Genomic DNA, 22,130 nt, shown 5'->3' with positions numbered 1-22,130 from the left:
AAACCCCCGCGTGCACCCTTTCTAGACAGCGGCTCTGCACTGCCAAGGCTGTATTTAATTCTGATTTTGTTCTGGGCAGGACAAATGGAATTTGGAACTAGGAAAAGTCTCAAACGGCACTGCAAGAGAGACCGCGGACCTGAATGAGGCCTGGTTCACTGTTAACCCTTCTCCAGTCAGTCCAACCCTCCGCCACTCCGTCATTGTTCACCACACGGGAGCTCCCCAGCATCTATTGCCAGTGTCCTCACTCCACCGTAGCTACGGACTCACAGGCATGATCCCCACCCACCACACTGCCAGAGCATCTCATTCTCAGCTCCCTCCGTCACTAGCCCCCTTTCCCACCACCCCGGGCACCTGCAGGCGTCTCCCCCAGGCTCCAAAGCATATGCCCACACATCTCTCAAGGGAAACTGTCATCTGAGCATCAGGTCCCCCCTCTCACTGGCCGGCCCTCCTTCTTCTAGGTATCCATTGTGCTTTAAAGTGCCCCCTTGACTCAAATTCGCCACCTTGGCTTCTTTGCCCCTCTCTTCCTTCTTAGGCACAGGCCTTCCTAGTCTCACGCCGCTGCAAAGTAACTCCCTTGGGTCAATGCTGCCTTCCACTGGCCACTCCTGCCATTCATCCCCCTAAGTCTCGTCTATTCATAACTCCTGGCCTTTTTCCTCCCATAGACTCTAGGTCTCTTTTTCACAACTGTTCTTTAAAGAACGCTCCTTTGAATTCAAGAGTGTCCCGGAACTTCATAGGCAACTCCCGTTCCCCTTGGTTGCCAAGAGGCTGAAGGTAAGCCCCTATTGCTGAAGACACCATGCACTTCGGACAGAAAACCCAAAGGACCTGAGCTGGATTTGACCCGAAAGCCTTTCTCTGAGAACTAGGCTTTCATGGTACCACAAGGTGCCACGCAAGCTTCCGAGGCAGGGAAGCAACCAAGAGTCCTACCTATGAACCACAACAATGACCAGGAAGGTTTTACAAGGTGCCATGCAGGCTTCCGAGGTAGGGAAGCAAACAATAGTCCTACCCAGCTGTGATGCCTATGGACCACAACAATGACCAGGATGCACATTAACCTTCCAGGTAAATCACTGTCATGCGTATCTCGGTGGTAACCAACAGCTAGCTCTCTAATTGGACTTAAGGTCTGCTCAACAAGCAGGAAGTGATGTCTGGGACTGGAAACCTGGCCAGCTACCTGGGGTTAGTGAAGTCATAGATGGAGAAGCTATACCTGCTCCTTACTGAACCAGCATCATTCCCATCACATTTATCCTGGTACCCACAGAAGTGCAGCTCTCAGACCTCATCAAAGAAACTTTGCAACAGACAGATACCACTGTAGAAAACCAAGAACTGACCAGAGAACAAGGGACCATGTGGTGTAGCTCCAACTGACACATCTAACAACACAACTCCTGCACCCAAGGCTCAAGGACCATCAAGGAAGAGGCCGGGAAAGATTGCAAGAACCGGTGGAATGAGAAATCTGATGTAAAATTGTGTCTACTGAAAATGTCAGGGAAGCTGTTCCCCATGAAGTCTTCCCATCATGGCTGCCTTAACAACAGCTGAACACAGACAACATCAACAGACAAACTGATGCGGAAGGGGGACTCTCCTGGTGCCCCGACTCTAGGTGAAGAACTATAGGCAGTTAAGAGAGAAGAATGTTGAGAACAGAAGAAGTAGTATTCTCTAGGGAAGAGCCCTAAGGTTGATCATCAACGACCAATTGTCAGTTCTGAAACCATATACATACAAGTGACATTATATAGACTGAGCATGGATGGTGTATGCATGTGAGTGCATATGTGTGTGCATATAAAATAAAATAAGACCAGCCTGGGCTACCAAGTGAGTTCCAGGAAAGGTGCAAAGCTACACAGAGAGACCCTGTCTCGAAAAACCAAAAAAAAAATAAATAAAAAAATAAAAAAATAAAAAAATAAAATAAGAAAAAGAAGCCATGTATTTGAGAAAGAATAAGAATGGGTTCATGGCTGGGGGGGGGGTTGAAGAAAGGAAAGGGAAGGGGGAAATGTAATTCTATTTTTATAATTAAAAAAATTAAAATATTACTAAAGAAAGAAAAGAAGAAGAGCAAGAAGAAGAACCAGAAGAATGTTCCCTTGGTTCCACTTGAGCTACCTAGTTCAAAAAGTGTCTCCACTAGTTATTCTCTAGCTCTGATGTTAGGTCACTGCCCCTCATCTTGAATGGCTCACCGACATGTCTATACACTTACCCAATTCTTATCAACATAGTACGTGTTCACTAAATATTTGCTTAATCACATTGTTTATCTAGTTTCGACTGCAATTCTTTGTTTCTTTTAAAACATCTTTCCTTTGGGCATGGAAGGCCTATGTAATGCTCCCTTCATGGTCCCACCATTAGAATACCTCCAGGTTTGTAAAGAGATGCTCAAACTTACTTTCAAACAATAGACTACATGCCACACTATTAACTGCTTTGTAGGTGTTATAGTCCTTTAGAAACCAGGAACTTAGGCTTCTTTCAGATTGTAACTATCCAGCATAGATGGATGATGGATGGAAGGATAATGGATAGATAGAAAATTGATAGCTAAAGAAATGGAAACCTATCTTTTTTTTAAAAAAAAAAAATACATTTTAAACTGATTTAAATAGCAGATAAGTTTCTTTTACTCTACCAATTATGTTATTAAGAACAATTATTTATAGTTCTTTAAACACTTATGAATAAATATATCCAAGCCAAAAATAAGCAGCTACGAGCATAGCTAAAATGAGCCTCAGGAGATCCAAGGAAGGAATTAACTCATGTGGGTCAAGCATCCATTCTCTCTGCTGGCTGACACCACCAATACACTTCTAGTTGGACTGCTGGGTGACTAAGAAATAAATACACAGAAGTGATAGCCACAGCGAAAATGCACAAGGCTCTTCTTCCCAAAGCCCCCAGACCAGCACGCTGGAAATGGTTCATTGTGGAAGTGCTATATCTATTCTCATGAATCCAGTATTTATATAAAATTCAAGGGACTTGAAGTTGGCATTACTTTCAAAAGGCATAATATTGGCTCCCTTGTAAGCCACCTTCACTTAGACCCAGAGGTGAAAGCCAATTCCTTTCCTAACTCAGAAGAATCAGGTAGACAAAAGTAAACTGCTTTCACCTCATCAGAGCTAAGCAGCAACAGAGGAAAGAGGACGGAGAGTTGATTAAAGGCATTGTCCTGGCCACCGACACCACCGTGGCGAAGCAAGGGCTGCCTGAAAGAGGCAGGTCAGGAGACACTGATTCTCCATTCAGCTCTGAGGCACCACTCTGTAAATGACACAATCATTTGGGGGTACAAGAGGTGCTTTAAATGTGGTAACATTATATCATTTCAGCTATAATGATCATAATTACTTATTTCTTTTAATCACAACCCACTTAACCACTTTAGTACAGAGGACTAGTTCAAGGAGTTTAATTTTCATTCAACATCTAATCTTTGTGTTTACTGAAACCCTTCATGAGCTTTGTTTACTATCTGCTTGCTGGCCTGGACGTTTGATCTTGCAAGAGTAGATTAGACAGGGTCAGATAAAATACTGATTACTAGAATAAACCAGACTCAAGGAAGTTAACACTGGTTTTAAAACCCTCTTTTCTCCCAGCTTTGCAATATTTTTCAAAATAGGCTCAAATAAACAAATAAAATTAAGAAAACTAGCAATCAAAGTGTTTTGAGCAATGATTAAGAAGAGGAAAGTGATGAGGATGATTTTTAGCCCTAACCAAAATACAAGGTTTGGTTAGGTCTATTCATTCTGGTGGTATTATTCTATGACATAAATAATTTTGAAATAGCCACCAGTATTTGTATGAACTTTGAATGACCCTTCAATTCTTGAGACATATTAAATACTTTGAGATGAATCCCAGTAAAGATAATGCATTTTGCTTTTAGTAAAAATATTTTAGATATAGTTATTTGAATTTATCCATCAAGGATCCAATCAAAACTGATGTGAATGCCTTTATCATCATTTCCTCGTTGTTCCTATGAATCCTGTGAATGCATGAGAATGGAACGGGTGGGCTGGCGAAATGGCTCAGCCATTAAAGGCTAGACTAACAACCAAAAATGTAAGAGAATGGAATTGGCGGTGGTGCTACAAACACAATTGCACTCGGTTTCCTGACAATTATGGAGTAAGTTCATATCTGGAGTTCTTACAAAAATAACAGTTAAATTAAAGGATCATTATTTTACAAAACAACTATGGGGTAATATTCATGGAATAAAGCTCCAAACCTTGACAATGATTATACGGCAGCATGAATGTGTCTGGTAGCTATGGGTTACTTCTGCCCATTGCTAATAAAGAAAAAAAAACCTAGACACTGAATGGCTGTTCTCTTTCCTTTGGGTAAAAGTACAATGTGTTCCTTCCACAGAGGAGTTGAGCGCTCTGGCAAATCTAGCCCAGATGCACCGGACAGGGTGAGCCGAACGGCAAGTTCTCAAAAGAGGTGCAGAGCAACCTAACGTGCCACCCGCCACCCCGTGTTCCTCGGGAGCAGAAAATCCTGGGACAAGGTTCATGGTAGGACCTTGAAACCAGAGTACACAAACTGTTTCTCCCTCTCTCCTGAAGGAATGGTAATGTTAACTCAAATATGTCTCTGCCAACCTTGATTGTCTTTGAAATGAAAGGAAAAAGGTAAACAGAGCACGGTCTACTGTGATCACTGGGGAAAATAAAGTCAACATCCTAAGCCAAACCAATTTAGGACTTTTTAAAGAGTAAGTGTAAATAGTTTAGATATAACAACAACAAATTCAAAAAATGGACATTAAAATGTTTACTTCAAAATTTAGACAATTCCATTTGTGTATAGTTTTTACATCTGTTTTTAATGATATCAAATTATTGATTGTTCATTTTTCTCATATTTATTTAAGCATTAACTATAGAATTTGCAATCTGATCTTTTTTTTTTAATCCTTCCAGTAGACTCTTATTTTTGCTAGGTTTGAGTCCTATTTTACTTTGATCTTTAGAGTATATAATTATTTTACTGTTTATTTATTTCTATGAGAATAGAAAAAAAGAATTGACCTAGGAGATCTAGATGTGGCAATTTGTAACAGAATCACATAGCTTATGTTTAGGAAATCATGGTTTTGATTAAGAAGCAACCATTTAGTTCCCACTGTTTTATTAAAACAGACATTAGCAGATAATAGGAAACATATTTACGATGTAGCCTGCATTTTGTTTAGGACATCAGTAAGCTAGCTGCAGACTTCCTTCTGTAGCTAACATAAGCCATGGAATATGCACACTGGTAACTCGGTGAGAATGGGAAGCGGACGGCAGGGAGGAACAGACCTCTCAGACTTCGGCCTTCTTAGGAGGAAGCCGAAGGTACCAGTCTGCTCTGGCTACTACTGAGTTCCAGATTTGCACATCATTACTTCTGTTCATTTTGAAAAGGGATGGTCACAAGAAGACCTTAGAAACCAAACCATGAGTCTTCCTTGAGAAATGGATCAAGACAGGAAGTCCCTGCACATCCATTCTTAGCATGAGAAGAGGTAGGCCCAACACTTCCTGCTTCCTGAGGGTAGAAAGTTAATAAAAAAATGCACTTCTCCAGCATGTGTTTTCTGTACACCATCATACCTGTCATGTGCTCATTGTTTTCTTCCCACTCCCTGGGCTGATGAATCAACACCACTTGAACTGTTTTATGGCAGCTTATATTTACTTCACACATACCTTAACCTTCCCTTTTCTCCTCCTACACACACACACAGAGATCCACACTTTTCAAAAGCAATGACTAGCGTTTTGAACAACATGTGTACACAGTGTCTCACAGTCTCTTCAGGTGTGGATCCTTGACCTACTGAATGAAATCAAGGCCTAAGACTGCTTTTATGGCACTTAAAGATTTAACTGTGCATTTACTATCTTGAAAAAAAAAACAGAACTTAAAGAATTGAATGTCTGAAAGAGCAGATAACATGAGTGTTTATGCACACACACACACACACACACACACACACACAGAGGTGGTGACTGTGAAATCATTGGACTGAAGAGTTCCCAGGCTTTCAGACGCTGGAATTATAGTCTAACATATAAAAGAACACACTCTCTTCCTTTCACTTATAACAGCAGGTAAATGTGATCTAACAAACGACCTTGAAGCTGAGTGATTCTTTTGATTTTTAGTCAAAGACGATATGTTCAAGCACTTTAACAATCCAGTTTTAAAAGAAAAACTTGGAGGCGACACTTACAGGAAAGAAACCCTTCTGAACCACACAATGACACCTCGGGATGAGGAGTTGTCAGCTTCTCTGACACAGAAATATTAATATTTAAAGACAAATACCCAAAACAGAATCTAAAGGACTCAGAGAATTTGCGCATATGTTGAAAAGAAAATGACCTCAATTCAGTATGCAGTACACTTGACCTCTGGATAGCTCAACATGTTTGCTTCCCTTTAAATCGTGTGTTTACCATGAAATGCTCTCCCTTTTTCTCGATCTGAACTGTGTGGCTGATGCATCCGAAAGCTTGTTTGCTCAAGGGCGATCTTGTAAACAAGCTCTCCGACACTCAACAGCCAGAAGCATTGCTTCGATACACAGCACACCCTGTCTCCCTGAGGAAGGCTGCAGGTGATAAAACTCAGTTCATCTTTCACGTCCAGCCACCCACCGGACCATCAGGTGGCCCTCGACTGGCGGCCCTGAGCTGACAGCGAGACTGTCAGTGAGCACCTCCAGTGAGTAAAGCCTGAGGACAGTGCCCCAGCCCTGCAAGCCAAGGCTGGGATGGCCCTCAAACATCACCATCGCAGAAATGACCCCAAATCTCAAAGACTAGTGGCATGCATGTACTTCAGTGGGAAAGAATCAAAGGATTTCTACCTTAACACGCTTGCAATGGTCAAGTAACACTGATATTTAAAAGGCTCGGTGGTCTGGATAGCATGATAGTTATTATGTAAAAGAGTTGTGTTTTCAAGGCTACATATAATTTCTTATCAATTTCTGATATTACTTCTAGTCCTACCACTGCTATTAATTATTATTGTTGTTCTTGTATCATAGCAATTAGTTATTCAGAATTAATTTATCAATGTTATCTTATTTAGTCCTCACAAGTACTAAAGGATCTAGATACTTTCATCTCTAATCTTTAGATGAAGACATTGAATCTTGCTGAGATTAAATAATTTGACCAAGTTTACAAACTTAGCAAATTAAAGACCCGGATATGAGTTAAAATAGGCCAGACCATAGAAATCTTGCTTTACACTTCTCCGAGGTTTGTCTCTAAATAAACACACTGAAACCCAGTTTCTAACCAAAGCTTTCTTGTTGCTTTGGCAGTCGTTCCATTTGTTAATTCAGAGTCAAATCATAAGTGTTATGTAACTTGGAATAAAACTCCTAAAGTTCCATCCTAATGGATTTTGGCCTTTACAGGGATCACTGGTGAAAATCACAAAGCTGATCAATCATGCTAAGAATTTCTCTTATAGTCCTAATACTATCTTACTTTTTTTTAATATTTTTTTTGTAATGTGTAGACCAGGCTGGCCTCGAACTCGTGATCCTCCTGCCTCCACCTCCTTCAGCAAATCCTACCGGCGTGCGCCGCTGCCACCACCACCGGCTAATACTATCTTACTTTTAAGGGTTAAATTTTATGACAGAAATGTTAAGGATCTTACCTTCATAAATAAAAATGTGTGTGTGTGTGTGTGTGTGTGTGTGTGTGTGTGTGCATGTGTGTGTATGTATGTATATACACATATATATGCATATAGTATAAATAGCTACAATTAAACATCTATGTCAAAGAACTAACAACTCTGAGAACCTACAAATAGGCTTTAAAAACAAAAAACTGAGATTACCTTTAATCTTCTTATACTTTTTATACCATCTCCCGAACTCCTGGCACTTGGTTGCTGACACATTGGCATAGTATGTGCTATTTACAATGGATGAAATCATACTCTGAAAAGAAGAGGAAAATCAGTTAGTTTTCATAGGCATGAATATCCTTTTTTTTTTTTTAAGGCAAGAAGGGACACATCACAGCCCATACCAGTTTTCTTTGTCTTTTCAACTTAAAGCTTTGACTCCTCTGCGGACTAAATTCTTTGATAATAGCCAGGATGATCTGAGCTCACTGTCCCTTAAGTATACGTTCATAATGCCAATGCTTTCTAGAACAAAAGCCAACCCTAGAGTGCTGTCAAATATGGAGGAAGGAGGACGTGAGGATTAAACGCAGAGGGAGGGAGGGACGGAGGGCTGGGGCTGCTGAGCAGAGCACAAGGTGACATCAGATGCTCCAGCACCCTCAATCCAGATAATGCTTTTCAGATGTCTGTTCCTCTTCCAACTGCAACAAGCTTACACAGCCAAGAATCTGAGAACATCCGTGCTACACACTGCAGAACAACGTTTAGGGAAATAAGTTAAATTAATATAATTTATAGAAACGTGTGATTATCACTTGTGTGAAAATTCACCAAATGAAAAACTCGACAGTGCTATTTTCGAGCAGGGGAAACCGAACCTAACACTTCTCCTGCGTTTCAACCAAAAATGAATTAGAGCTAAAGCTTTCTGAGCGCTCGCTCACATTCCTGCTCTTCCTCCCCTCCAGCCCCAGAGTTGTTTGTCCTTGGGGTGAGAAAAAAGGCCAGGGAGCCTGGCCTGTGGCAGCATGGGGGCTTTTACATTTTAATCGCACACCCTGATCTGAATGTCCTATGGAGAGACACCTCCTGATGGGATGGGCTGTGTGGGCCAAAACTCCTGGCAGACGCCCACTCATACCTGAAGGGACTGTGGCATTACATATGTCCACATAGATTCGACTTCTGGAAACGCTGTGTGACAGACAGCAAATGAGCATGGCCACTCAAGTGACTCTAATGACCTGCATGAGGTCTGAGGTCGTGCCTTTAAGTCTCATCTGTCTCAGAAAAAAAAAAAAAAAAAGCCATCCCCAGACATGGAAGAGATCAGGGAATCTTAGAACTTCTAATGGCATTTCTACACAGTGGGAGAGATAAAGAGGATGACAGCGAATCAAAGTGAGGTACTTCCCGGGAGACCTAAGCAGACCTAACCTCCAGCGGACAGACCCGCACTGAAAACACCAGAATCGCTTTCTTTTTCCATCACTGCGTACGCAGACGTGGAGGAAGGAGCCTCTCATTCAGTCCACAGAAACCTCTTTGGCCTTTTCTACACGGCAGATGGCTAGCCTCCCCCAGCTGATCTCCAAGGGAAGAGGGTGGGGAGAGCAGCGATACACGGAGTCTGCTCACAGCGCGGAGAAGGCAGAAGCCCACCAGCACACCAGGGTCTGAAAGACACAGGCTGCCTTGCCCGCTGCCCTGGAGAATCCACCTCAGGAAGGCCTGCTCTGTAACCAAATAAAGCTGTGCGGCACCAGGCTGCGCTAGCTCCCTCTCTAGACCGGGACCCGCTTGCTCTTCCTAGACAGTGGGACCTTGAGGAAAGTGACTAGCTTCTATCTCCGGCACTTTTTTTCTCCTCCCTTCTTCGTGCCTCACGTAGTTCTGATGTGGGATATCTGAGTCATAGAAATTTTAACACATGAAGGGACAGGGATGAAATTCTGAAATGCCAAACTGAAATGTCATAATAATAGAAACTCTAACAGGAAGGCTACCTAATAAAAGCTGCCTGCCACAGCCCCCCGGGTGTGAACTGGCATGGCAAGCAGGCTGGCAGGCTGTTATGAATGTTGTCTTCTGCGAAGGCACAGGAGAGTCCTCAGGCTCCTTCTCACAAGCTAGTCTAGGAAGCAAGTGGCCAAGGACTTCCGGGCTGTCCTTTCACTCCTGGTCTAGGTGAGGCTGCAGCACACATCTCTCTGATCCCAGACATTCCCCGTCTCCCTCACTCTCTGGCCTTTCTCTGGACCCTGCTCCAGCTACTCTGGTGCTACGGGGGGGGGGGGGGGGGCTCTGCGGGGGAGCCAGGAAAGAGGTGTTCTCTCCTGGCTCTATCACCAGAGACCAAAACTCCTTCAAAAAGCAGGAGGCTGGGCACCTGCCTCAGCCTCTCTTCCCCAGGTGATTATAAATGAGCATCTCTGCTGCTACCAAACACAGAATAGATTTCAATCATGAACTAAGCCAAGAGTTAGGTAGCAAAAAATTGACAATTCCTGGCTAATGGAACTTTGAAATACCAGAATAACTTCATTGAGTTTGTGGTACCATTATTCATACTAACTCTCTGCATAATGTACACTTAGCAGTTTTATAGGTAACTTGTTACACACCATCATGAGAACTGGAAAACACTGGTGCATCTTCTAAACCCAAACAATCATATTCTCATGCTTTGAGTCTGAATCACAAGATCCCGAAGAAGTGCCCCGGCCATGTAGTGTAAGATCATCCCACTACTGGCGGTATCAACCAGTATTTTAGAAATTCCAAACTCAGCTAGTGATGCCCAAAGCTGTGAGGGGTTAACACAGGTCCAGCGCATGCAACTTCTACTCTGTGAAAACCAGTATTTTAGGATGTGTGCCCCAAGCCTCACTCTGAGGTCATTTAAAGCAGTCTAACATCACAGACACGGGCTCTGTCTTCTAATCAGTTACCACCTCTTATCTCTTTGTGATACTGAGGATCCAACTCGGAGCTTTGCATACGTCAGACAAGCGGTCTGCCACCAAACTATTGATATTCCCACAGCCTGTCTATAGCATCTTCAGCTAGATGAGGCAGAATGGCAGAATGGGATAAATATTGATCAAAATCTTTCCCACCTTCTGACCTGACAGTGTACATCTCTTCCTCCTGCTTTCTAAACTTATGTGTGATTTTACAATTCATCATCTTTTCTGTTCCCTACTCAGTCCAGGACAAACCACAGCTGGAGTCTTCAGATCCCTGTATCTTTTTGGCAAATGGGGAAGAGCTCGATCAACTTCTTCAATCCAGGATGCACATGACATTAGATTAGCCGTGCTACTGTAAAGCAGCATGGGTAAAAATAACCTGGGAGATATGTGCACGGATGATCCTGGGAGATATGTGCACAGATCCTGGGAGATATGTGCACGGATCCTGGGAGATATGTGCACGGATCCTGGGAGATATGTGCACGGATCCTGGGAGATATGTGCACTGATCCTGGGAGATATGTGTACTGATCCTGGGAGATATGTGTACCGATCCTGGGAGATATGTGCACAGATCCTGGGAGATATGTGCACGGATCCTGGGAGATATGTGCACGGATCCTGGGAGATATGTGCACGGATCCTGGGAGATATGTGCACTGATCCTGGGAGATATGTGCATGGATCCTGGAAGATATGTGTACTGATCCTGGGAGATATGAGCACTGATATTTCTAACACTGAAAATGAACTGCTTTCTTGGGGCTGATATTAAAGTGACTTTGCATTTACAAAGCATACCCAACGTGTCTCTGTAGTAGGTTACGAGCAAAGTGAGAGCAGAGGGCCTTTATAATAGACACCTGAAGCCACCCTATGCACATTCTACTTCAACATAGCCTATGGCTTTCTACACAGCCTATGGTTTATATACTACATAAATGGTGATTACAGGTAGAGCTATTTTATGAGTAGCGCTATGTATTATAACAAATCAGAAGGTTTAAAATACCTTTCCAAGGCAGAAACACTTGAAAAATTCCAGAATTCTTTATGATGGACTGTGAAATTTTAAATATAAAGATTCATGTGTGCTATTTTGTAGTCAACTTAGCCTTACACAACACATGGTTTGCTACTTGTATTTGGAAGTAGTTTTTTTAATGAGAAAGAGAGAGAGTGAGAAGAGAGAGAGAGATAGAGAGAGAGAGGGAGGGAGGGAGGGATGCATGCTGGGAACATTGGGATGACAGATGTGTGCTGTCATGCCTGACTTTACATGGGTTTTTGGGGAAGGAGACCTCATACTTGTATGGTAGGTACTTTTATACTGAGATATTTTCCCAGCCCTGAATTCTTTCCTTAAAATAAGATACTATTTGCCGGGCATAGTAGCACACACATTTAATTTAATCCCTGAGGAGGCAGGCAAGTCTCTGAGTTTAAGGCCAGCCTGGTCTGCATAAGCAAGTTTCAGGAGAGCCAGGGCTACACAGTATGACCCTGTCTCATAAACATTAAAAATAAATAAATAAGGTACTTGGAGACTCTAAATACATTTGAATTGTTTTAGTGCCTCCAAAGTCAACTAGCTGATTTGAGATTACTCTAATCCAAAGTGCATGAGAACAGGATACAGTCAATACAGTGATGTGCTGTGGAGGGAGCTTTACTCAGTGAAGGACCATATTGGAGCAGCAAGCGTCTATCCCCCAGTGACATGTCTGTGTAACAGAATGGGTTGTTTCTATGTGTCTGCAGTCATCCAGGGGTAAATTAACCTACCACACTGCCAGTCACAGAAAACTATCGCACCAACAACTATATACTAATATACAATATTGGCAACGATCACAAACAATTCTGTTAGTGGTTTACGTAAACACTATACTGTTCTCTGCTGATACAGCAATTGGCTGAGAACCCATATACACCTCTCACATCCGGCATCCCTGGATTGCACCAGAAGGCCACACTGAGCGGCTGACCTCCCCACCTAGATTTTTGTGAGCACTCTCTGTGTGTTCACATGATGATGAAACCATAAGAACTCATTTCTCAAGATGGATCTCTGTCGTTAAAGTGACATATGACCAGCTAGGACTTATTTTAGCTACGCTGCCATGTCTAAAAATAAGTCTGCTTTTAGGTTCCCGAGATAAATTTTAAATGCACTTGTTTTTCTTTTTTTTAAACTAGCCCAAGCGACAGATGTCACACCTGATTATAAGTATGGGTTAATTTCTAAACTGAGGGCTTAGAGACTCAAAATGAGGAAGCTCACTGGCCAAAGTTAGATGTCCTGGGAAGTGCTACAGAGAAACTCCACTGCTGGCCTGCTTGATCTCCTGCTCACAGGGACCCCGCCCCCCCTGCCCTCCCATATATACTCTCTGCTTTACTTAGATTTTTAATCACATTTGCATTTCTTTATTTAGCTCGTGTGGAGGCATGTGCAATAGTGAGCATTTGGAGGTCAGAGGACCACTTCCGGGATCCAGTTCTTTCCTTCCATCATGTGGGCTTGCAGGCTTGGTGGAAGGCACCTCCCCACCTCCCATCCTTTCTTAAAGGAGAAGCTGACTAAGGAGAAGAAGGAACCATTTCCTCCCTGTCACTTCCATCAGCTAACACAGCTCAATACTAACTCTTCAGCTGCTTTTCAGATGAAATAAGAAACAAGATAACAAACAAACAAACAAACAAAATTAAAGCCTAAGTGGAGGTAGGAGTGATGGTGCACATATGTAATCCCAGCATAGGAAATGGGAATAAAGAAGATTGGGAAGTAAAGGCTGCTCTGTTACAGAGCGTTTGAGGACAGCCTGAGCTACTTGAACTTTGTGTACAGGGGGGGGGGAAGATAGGTATAGTATACATGCCTGTAATCCCAGCACTTAGAACTCTGTAAGTTCAAGGCTAGCCTGATCTATATATAGCAAATCCCATACCAGTTGAGACAAAGCTACATACAAAGTGAGACCCTGTCTCCAAAACAAAATGAACATATAAGCAGTGACTTCTAGTCCCTCATGAGTCAGTCAAGGAATTTAGAACTCCAGAAAAGGAAGAGACCTAAAGGCATTCTAAAAGTTAATAGAAACCTGGTGTGTGGCACCCTTTTCTAATCCCAGCACTCAGAAGGGGAAGGCCACTCATTCCAGGGCAGCCAGGGTTACACGGTGAGATCTTGTCTCAAAACAAAAGCCAAATAACAAGGAGAAGTAAGAAAAAGTGAACACCTCCCCTCACATCATGATTTGTACAATATACATGCAGAAAGACAGAGTCCTGAGTGCTTCCCTTTCCTCTGAAGTGAAAGATGAAATGATCGGATAACCTTCACCACGTTCCTGCTGGCATGGTGGGGTTGATTTGTGTGAACAGCAATGTGATTCTTAGAGTGGCTGAGATGCAGACACATAACACAGCTGCTCTGAAAGAACATTTGAAAACCAGTGAATGATAGATGCTCTGCTAGTGAGACTAGCCCGTCGGAAGAGGACGGTGTCTCCTGGCTTCCCTATGTACTCTGCAAGTGCAAGTGGCAGCCAGAGAGTGACATGCACACTCTTTGCTCACTTTCAGCCTTCTCAAGCTGTTTTGTGGTCTTCTAGGAACACAAGATTATGATACTTGGAGGATGGTAAAGGGAAAAGATTATTTTGGAGGTATTCTTTTGTCCTATAAAATTCATCCAGTGTCATCTGGTGGCCATCTACTATCTCTTCCTAGATCTACCTGTATGAGGATGGAGACTACACAAACTCACTGAGAGAAAAGAGAAGTTACCAGTGCCTGATGAGAGAGAAGAAGAGTGGAGAATTATTACTCAAGAGGTCACAGACACTGGAGTGACAGATAAATGGGTGGTGGTCACACAGCATTGAGAATGGACTCAATACTATTTCCCTACAGACTTTAAAAAGTCTAAAGACTAACCTTCTTTCTGATATTTTACTACAAAAGAAAAAAAAAACAACTAAACTTCTATCAAGACACTGAGAACACTGGAAGGTGCATGGTTTTGAAAATTATGTCTTCCCTTTGGACTTTAACTCACAAGGCTGTCTGTACACTCAGCCCTCTTGGCCATGGTAAGAATGATGAGCAACGTAAGAACTACGATGAGCAAAGAGTGAGTAGCTCTGTTGATCTCAATGAACAAAACTCTCAAGACCCAAGGTTTTGCAGTTAAAAGTTAAAAGTAAATAAGACCCCGGGAGCTGTGTGTATAACATATTCAGGCTGCTTTGTAGGGACAGCCTATATGACTAGATCTGGTGACTCACAAAGGCATCAGGAGACAAGGAGGAGGCTATCCCAATGTAAGCAAGCTTTGAAAGGTAAAATGAAAAATAAGTACACAGACACACAATGACAACCTCTACTTCCCTAGCATCTGGCCAGACAGAACAGCTAAATCATGACTTCTGCTTAAATACTATACAGGCTGCAATTGTTGCCTTTTTATGGACTTCTCCACTCTTCTTTTTTTGTCTTCAAGGTTTCTTTTGTAAATTATAGGCCACTGGGATGTTCAAGAAAACATATACTACCCGCTGGAGCCTTGATACAAATGCCAAACTCCAGCAGGAAAACCAATTAAGACTTAACTTTGGTTCCTTGGTGCAGTTTCTTATTTTCATGGTTTCTTGTAGTGTATAATCACATAAAAAGTGGATTGTCATTGTTTCTAATGATGTATTTTTGTGTGGTAATTATTTAAAAACAAAAACACCCTCTACAAATGTCTATAACATAAAGATCAACCTCTAACGACCCAACAGGGCAAAGGATCGTGCAATCATACCAAGACGGAAGGTTGAGCATTATCAACCCATCCTGCAGAGGATGTAAGGCAACCACTGGGAATGTCGACTTTGGAAATGGAGGTCTAGTGCAAGGCCTCAGCCAGGCACTTAACCAGCAGAAGAGGTTTCAACACGAAACTCAAGTGACTTCCCATGTCATGATGTCCTAGCTGCACCATAAGAAAGTTGATGGTTATCCTCGGCAAGTGGTCTCATATATTTTCACTGATTTTAAGCCATTAGCAAGCCATCCCGGAAATGATGACTTTAACTCCAACACCAAAAGCACCGCCCTCTCCATGGGCCCCAGCAGTGCGGTGTGAGGGCAGAAAACACCCAGAAGATGCCACCTGGAGACACTGACCTGGGAGAGAGGGCATTCTTTGGCTAATGTGCTCTGGTTCATCTCTTTGAGCAGTTCCTTTAAGGCATTGCGGACTGTGGCGTGGTTCCATTGCTCCGCAGGCAAGTCTTCCAACTTCGAACAACTGCAAAACAGAGTGGGAAGGGGTAACACGTGACCCTCAACCATAGCCCGGCTGCAGAGGACGAGAATGCTGCACTCTCTCGGGTCCCATGCCGCTGTCAGAGTCGGACATCTAGGAGGCTCCCAAGAGAAGGAAGGGGAGCAAGCTCCTTCTGCAGACCCATAGACCCCAGGTGCGGTGCCCTCCCTCCTAACAGCCAAGAGAAACTGTCACTGTGCATGTGAGTGTGGAGAAATTCTATTTCGACACATCAGATCTCTCCAAACACTGGAGAACCAACAGAGCACCGTGGGGATGGGCTTTCCCAGCAGAGACTCAGGATGGGTCTTCCTAAGGTTCAGTGTCAGTCAGCACACTGCCACCAAAACCAAAGTGTGAAGGCTCACCTTCCCAGGAAAACTCAGAGTGGCTACTTTCTCAGCCCAAAAATAACTTTTAGGAAAGACCCTGAAGAATTGCTACAAAAAAACAGGGGTGGTGGGTCCCTGCTAAAGTAAAAACTCTCCTAAAGGAGAAAAAATTTTTTAAATCTTCTTGCACTGAAGGACGCCACTACTTAAGACACAACTTGCAGGCACTTCACAATGAAAGGGTACAGAGAATCTCTAATGCTGGTTGATCTGGAGCATTCCAGGTCTCCCTGCAGACCACAGGCTGCCTCTCACTGAGTGTCCACCACAGAGAGAGAGAAGCCTCTGAAGGAGAAACCTCGCAGCCAGCAGAGGGGTTCCATACTTCAGGTGCTCTGGGGTTGGCTTCTGAGAAAGCTGAGAGGAGCCCCAGGAAGAGGCTGTACAGAGCCCTCCTTCCCCTGCCCTGAAGATGTTTAATGATTTATCAAGCAGCCCCTGGGTGACCAGTTCACTGCCTCTGAAAACAGCATAAAACAGTTGGAATGTGGACTGTAAAGATGCCCAGGGAAGCGGCCCCTGCTTCCCTCCTCCCGCCCCTCATTTCACCCACTGTCTAGAAACTAATGGAGCCGACAAGCTGATCTCCACAGCGACTCTAAGATCTAGGCAGGTAGCTCTGAGAGGGGGCAGACAGCCGCTCAGAAATACCCACCTTTGTAACTGGATCTTCAACGTCACAACATGATAGACATCTTGCAGCATGTCGGCCACTGTCGCATCAGGGGCGTCTGTCACGTAACTAAGGGGGAGAGGGTTCCACCTCCCGAGCTTGATTATTCCTGCACAGGGAAGAAAAACATAATCAACATATATCTGCTATTTATTAAACCCTTCGGTAGTTTGTTCAATGTCAAGAAGGTCATTCAACAGTCAACATCGAATAACCCCTCCTAAGAGTTTACGGCCCCGTGTGCGGTGAGGCCTTCTTTTCTGGCTGACAACCGAGTTAGAGAACTACACAGGAGAGATAAGGAATGGAAAGCGTGAGGTTTAGTCATAGACAATGGATTCTTTTATGTTTTTCTGTGCCTGAAATTACTTAGAAAACCATACGGATATTTCCTTTCTCCAAAGTCTTGTTCCACAGTCTAACTTAAGACTGATGCTATATATACAGGACTGCTGATTTCATAGACAAAAAAAAAAAAAAAGGAAGCTTTACCTAAATATAAGACTTGGTTCTGAATTGAACAAGAAAACTACTGTGTAGGCTGCCCATTCGGTCGCATTCTGACTGTGGTGAGTCCCAGGGCACACAGCACTTGCAGCCCCAGGAGGCAACCAGCCCTCACCTATCCTTCTGGTCCTAGGGCCACAGCGCAGAATAGCAAAGATGCCTTCAGCTGCCTCTCTTTATTCCTGGGTTCTTTTTAGAATGACAATGGCACCTTTCCCCTGTGGGTCTCCTGCTGTCTGTGGATGATGAACACAACAAAGCTCCCAGGCTAGCTGGGGCTGCAAAGAGCAGGGACTACCAAAGCAATCCCTGCAGCAGGAAGATTCATGGGGTGCTCACACATCCGCACCGGGAAATGCTAACTTATTCACCGGATGGGCCCCTCTGGTCTAGAGCACAGGGCACACAGAAATTTGATGAAGAAAAATAAACTCATTTCACAAATGACACCAGGTAACAAAAATTTTATTTCCATGCTATGAAAGCTCGGATGGTCCCCACGGGATGTCAGAAATTGTCACATATAAAAATGTTATGTTTTAGAGATAAAAGAAAAACAGCATTTTTATTTTTCCTGTTGACAATGCAGGTGAGTCTAACTACATTGTTCTTTTAAAATACATACATTTTTATCGCTGAAGAAAGAGAACACCTGTACACCCAAAGGTACTTTGAAAAGAGTCCCAAAATGACTCTGTAGCTGTGAGGCAAAACTCTCAGGGTAGGGAATGACCTTCCCGGTGAGGGTATGTCCTGTCCAAGATGAAATAAATGAACGTGGAATGCCTGACATAATGCTTGAAAACAGGGAAGAAACGGAACAAAAATACTCAAATGATGCACTGTTTCAGTATTAAGACTTAACAATCTGCTGCTGAATATGCTACAGTATAAATAGTGCCTGGACTCAGCCCCAGCAAAGCGGCGCAGCTCTCATTCATGGTGCCGTATGGCTCCAGTTCTGGCTCCTTAGCTCATCTCTCCCCTGCCAAGAAGAGCTGCTTTTTTGTGGGGGATAGTTTCCCTAACATTCCCTCTCATGACAATGAAAAATGCACAGCAGACACGAGATGAGCAGCCGGGGCCGGCTGGACAGCCACCCCGGAGAGGCCCGATCCACTGCCGTCCTCCTTTCTGGAGGTAGCCATGTTAAAAAGATACCACACAACAGGTCCAACCTGCCACCTTTCTAAGAAAATCACTGTGCAATTTTCACTTCCTTTAAAAAAAAAATAGCCACATTATTTCCATGACCCCCAAGTTAAACATAATCTGACCATATCCTAGAAGTGCATTGTTTTAATTATAGGAGAATAAAGGAGAAGACTGATGTTGATGGCTGTCTCTGATTGGCACAGAGAAGACTCTGTGAGTGATTTAGTCACTGGGACTATGAAGGCAATCTGAAGAAAATGAACCCTGTAAACTCCCAGGGATGATTCTCTGGGACAGTCAACCTGCCTGTGTATCAGCAGTTCATTCCTTTTTTTTTTTTTTTTTTTTTTTAAGGAGCGTTCCACAGTGCAGCCAGACAACCAAATATAGCTGTATGACTTCATTCCTATCAAATCCAAGAGAAACAAGACTCATCTATGGGAATGGCAAGAGGATTCACGGGGAAGGACAGCTTTGCTTGTTTGGGCTAGAGGCTGCCTGAGCACAAAAATTGTCAAAATCCATCAAACCAGCCTCTTAATACGAATACTTTGATTGTGTGTAAATTACAACTTGCCAGGCAGGGTAGCAAATGCCTAGAATGCCAGTAAGTTCAAAGCTACCCTGGGATGTACAGTGAGCTTGACACTAGCCTGAGCCACACGGTAAGACTTTGTCACAGTCGGGAGAGTGTCTATTGTGCAAGCTTCAGAACCCGAGTTCAGATCCTCAGCGCTCGCTCACGGAAAGGCTGGGCATGGTGGTGTGCCACCGTAACCTAGTGCCAGCCTCGTGCCAGGACACAGAGACAGGCCAGTCCCTGAACGTGCTGGCCAGCCGGCTTAGCCAGTGAGTGATCTGCAGACTCTGAGAGACCCTGCCTCAGAAAACAAGCTGAGCGATGAAGGAAGACACGCAGGGTCTGACTGTGGCCTACAAGTGCACACAAGCACATGAGCAGATGCACACACGCTCGCGCACACATATACATACACACGCACCCTGAACACAGATATACATCACACAGACACACACAGACACACACACACACACAGACACACACACACACACACACACACACACAAAAGCCAGGTATGGTAGCACATGCCTATAACCCCAACAAGAAGGAGAAATATCAAGCATACAAAGCTGGCTGGGCTACATACTGAGACTCTGTATTTTAAAAGCACACAAAAGGTTATCTAGTAAGTAAAAAAAAAAAAAAAAAAAATCATATTCCATCTTCCTTAAGGGGTGTGTGTGCAGGAAGTGATAGACTGAGGCAAGTTATCTCCATTTCCATGAACTCCCCCCTCCACCTTGACGAGCCAGAAGGAGACTTGTTGGGGCTGGAGCTAGACACACAGGTGCTCCACATCACTGAATACCTCCACACGGAGCATCTGCTCCGAGCTGCCTTCTACAGCTTCAAGGGAACAGAGGGTCCATGCTATTCTCTCAGGCAAGGGAGGCAGCGCATGCCTTTCCTATTCTGCACCGTCTGGAGGTCACAGTATATACTCAACTGTCTACCTGGGGCAGGAAGTCTTCCATGTGCCTTCCCTACAAGCCGGGTTGTCTGTCTAATGCACTAATCCACTTTGGAAAACATTCTTTGGAACAGCCTCCTTTCCTGATTTAAAAAAAAAATGACAAAAATATTACTTAGAATAGTAGTCAAATGTTAATTAAAGAAATCAAACTGGGAAGCAATATACCAGAGCAACTGTGAATGAGTGTGGGCTTCTAGGGAAATAGCTGCTGAGCATTCCTGGCTTCCACCATCTTCTAATCACATGACTCTAGCAAGTTTGTTAATTTCTCCATGCCTCAATCTGCTCATCTGTAAAATGGAATCAAAAGGTACTTCCCTTAGAGGGAAAAGGTATGTATCCCATGCAAAGCCCTTAGCACCGAGCCTTGTCCTAAGGACATTCAGATTTGAACACTTGACTCAGTTACTCCAGTATAGGCTGGCAATTAGCAGCAAGTTGGGGGTTAGTGTGTACAAACTTTGAGATTTGGAGCCAGTGATTTAGTTTCTCCTCATATCAGTTTTCCTGTCAATGAAGTGGGGATAATAACTATGCCCACCTTCTGCATTACTATGGGGCTTTCCATGCACACGGATTGCCACACAACAAATGCTAAAAAAACAAAACACCAGAAGGAAATATTTTTGCAAGTTTCTGAGTGAGGACATAATAGCACCTAAGCAATGCTAGAGGAGATGAATTTCTCCCGGAAGAGAGCTGGATGAAAGGAAAGAGAAAACCACTCTAGGGGGAGCAAAAAATTCCTATAGCACTCCAGGCAGGAGTGATTCATTACAACTTGCAGTCTCATCCCAGCCTGCAAGGTGGGCCACCAAATCCTGCAGTGTAGATAAATAAGGCCAAAAAAAAAAAAAAAAACCCTGATTCACGGGGTTAGGAAATCTCAATAATCCTGGCATAACCTCCAGTATACAGAAGTTGAGCAAACTCCAGAGTGTAAAAAGGAGAAAATTGCTGGGGTCTGATTATTTTGACACACAGGTGTCAGGCACACTGTGGATCCTCAATACATGAAGGCCTCTTTTCCTGTTCTGAGCTCTCACTCTGTCTAAAGCACTGATCCCCAATAGTCACGTCTAGAATCTTGAACATTCTTCAGCTTCCGGTCTAGAACTAGGTCTAGCCTGAGCAACCCATCTGAAGTAGACTTTTCTCTACACAGGTGCACGGAGAGCATCCATACTTGGTTTGTGAGTTTTACCACAATATCCCTTTATGTTAACTTTACAGGTACCTAGTCCTCTTCTTTGTTTTGGTTTGTTTTTTGCCTGTTTCTTTGTCCATCCCCGAGCCAGGGTCTGACTACTACGTAGCCTGGGTTTACTCAAACCCATGGTCCTCCTGTCTCAGCCTCATGAGTGCAGGGATTATAAGCATGAGCTACTGCACCCGACATCAGGTGCTTTCTAGAACCGTTTGTTCGTCTTCAGGGGGTCACTGTTCTACATAAAAGTGACTTTAAAAATCAATGGGGCCGGGCGTTGGTGGCGCACGCCTTTAATCCCAGCACTCGGGAGGCAGAGGCAGGCGGATCTCTGTGAGTTCAAGGCCAGCCTGGGCTACCAAGTGAGTTCCAGGAAAGGCGCAAAGCTACACAGAGAAACCCTGTCTCGAAAAAACCAAAAAAAAAAAAAAAAAAAATCAATGGGTACCAGCCAGGACTAAGAACTGGGCTTCACCTTGTCATGTGTGATACCACTAGACCCTCCCTACTCAGCCCTGCTACTCTAAGCATGATCCCCTGTGCCAATTCCTGATGACAAGGCAAGTCTCTCGAGCAGGGCTATGCTCATCCTCAGTCATGGATCACTCAGGGCACTGACATTT

At 43.7% G+C, this 22,130-nt stretch overlaps 1 protein-coding gene across 4 annotated transcripts in view; it reads right to left on the bottom strand.

Moving 5' to 3' along the window:
• The window catches only part of Satb2 (SATB homeobox 2), a 207,669-nt gene that overhangs the window by 80,598 nt on the left and 104,941 nt on the right, over positions 1-22,130 (bottom strand). For all 4 annotated transcript variants that reach the window (XM_076550365.1, XM_042260354.2, XM_006974897.4 and 1 more), the window contains 3 exons: positions 17,068-17,194; positions 15,879-16,002; positions 7,933-8,035 (listed from right to left, as the gene is read on the bottom strand). In XM_076550365.1, the coding sequence (XP_076406480.1) occupies positions 7,933-8,035; positions 15,879-16,002; positions 17,068-17,194 (354 nt within the window). The remainder of the gene's footprint in view (positions 1-7,932; positions 8,036-15,878; positions 16,003-17,067; positions 17,195-22,130) is intronic.

This window comes from Peromyscus maniculatus, chromosome 13 (genome assembly GCF_049852395.1).
Source record: "Peromyscus maniculatus bairdii isolate BWxNUB_F1_BW_parent chromosome 13, HU_Pman_BW_mat_3.1, whole genome shotgun sequence".
NCBI classification, from domain to species: Eukaryota; Metazoa; Chordata; class Mammalia; order Rodentia; family Cricetidae; genus Peromyscus; species Peromyscus maniculatus.
Note: the sequence above shows the minus strand (reverse complement) of the source record. Positions and strands in the feature narration are given on the sequence as shown.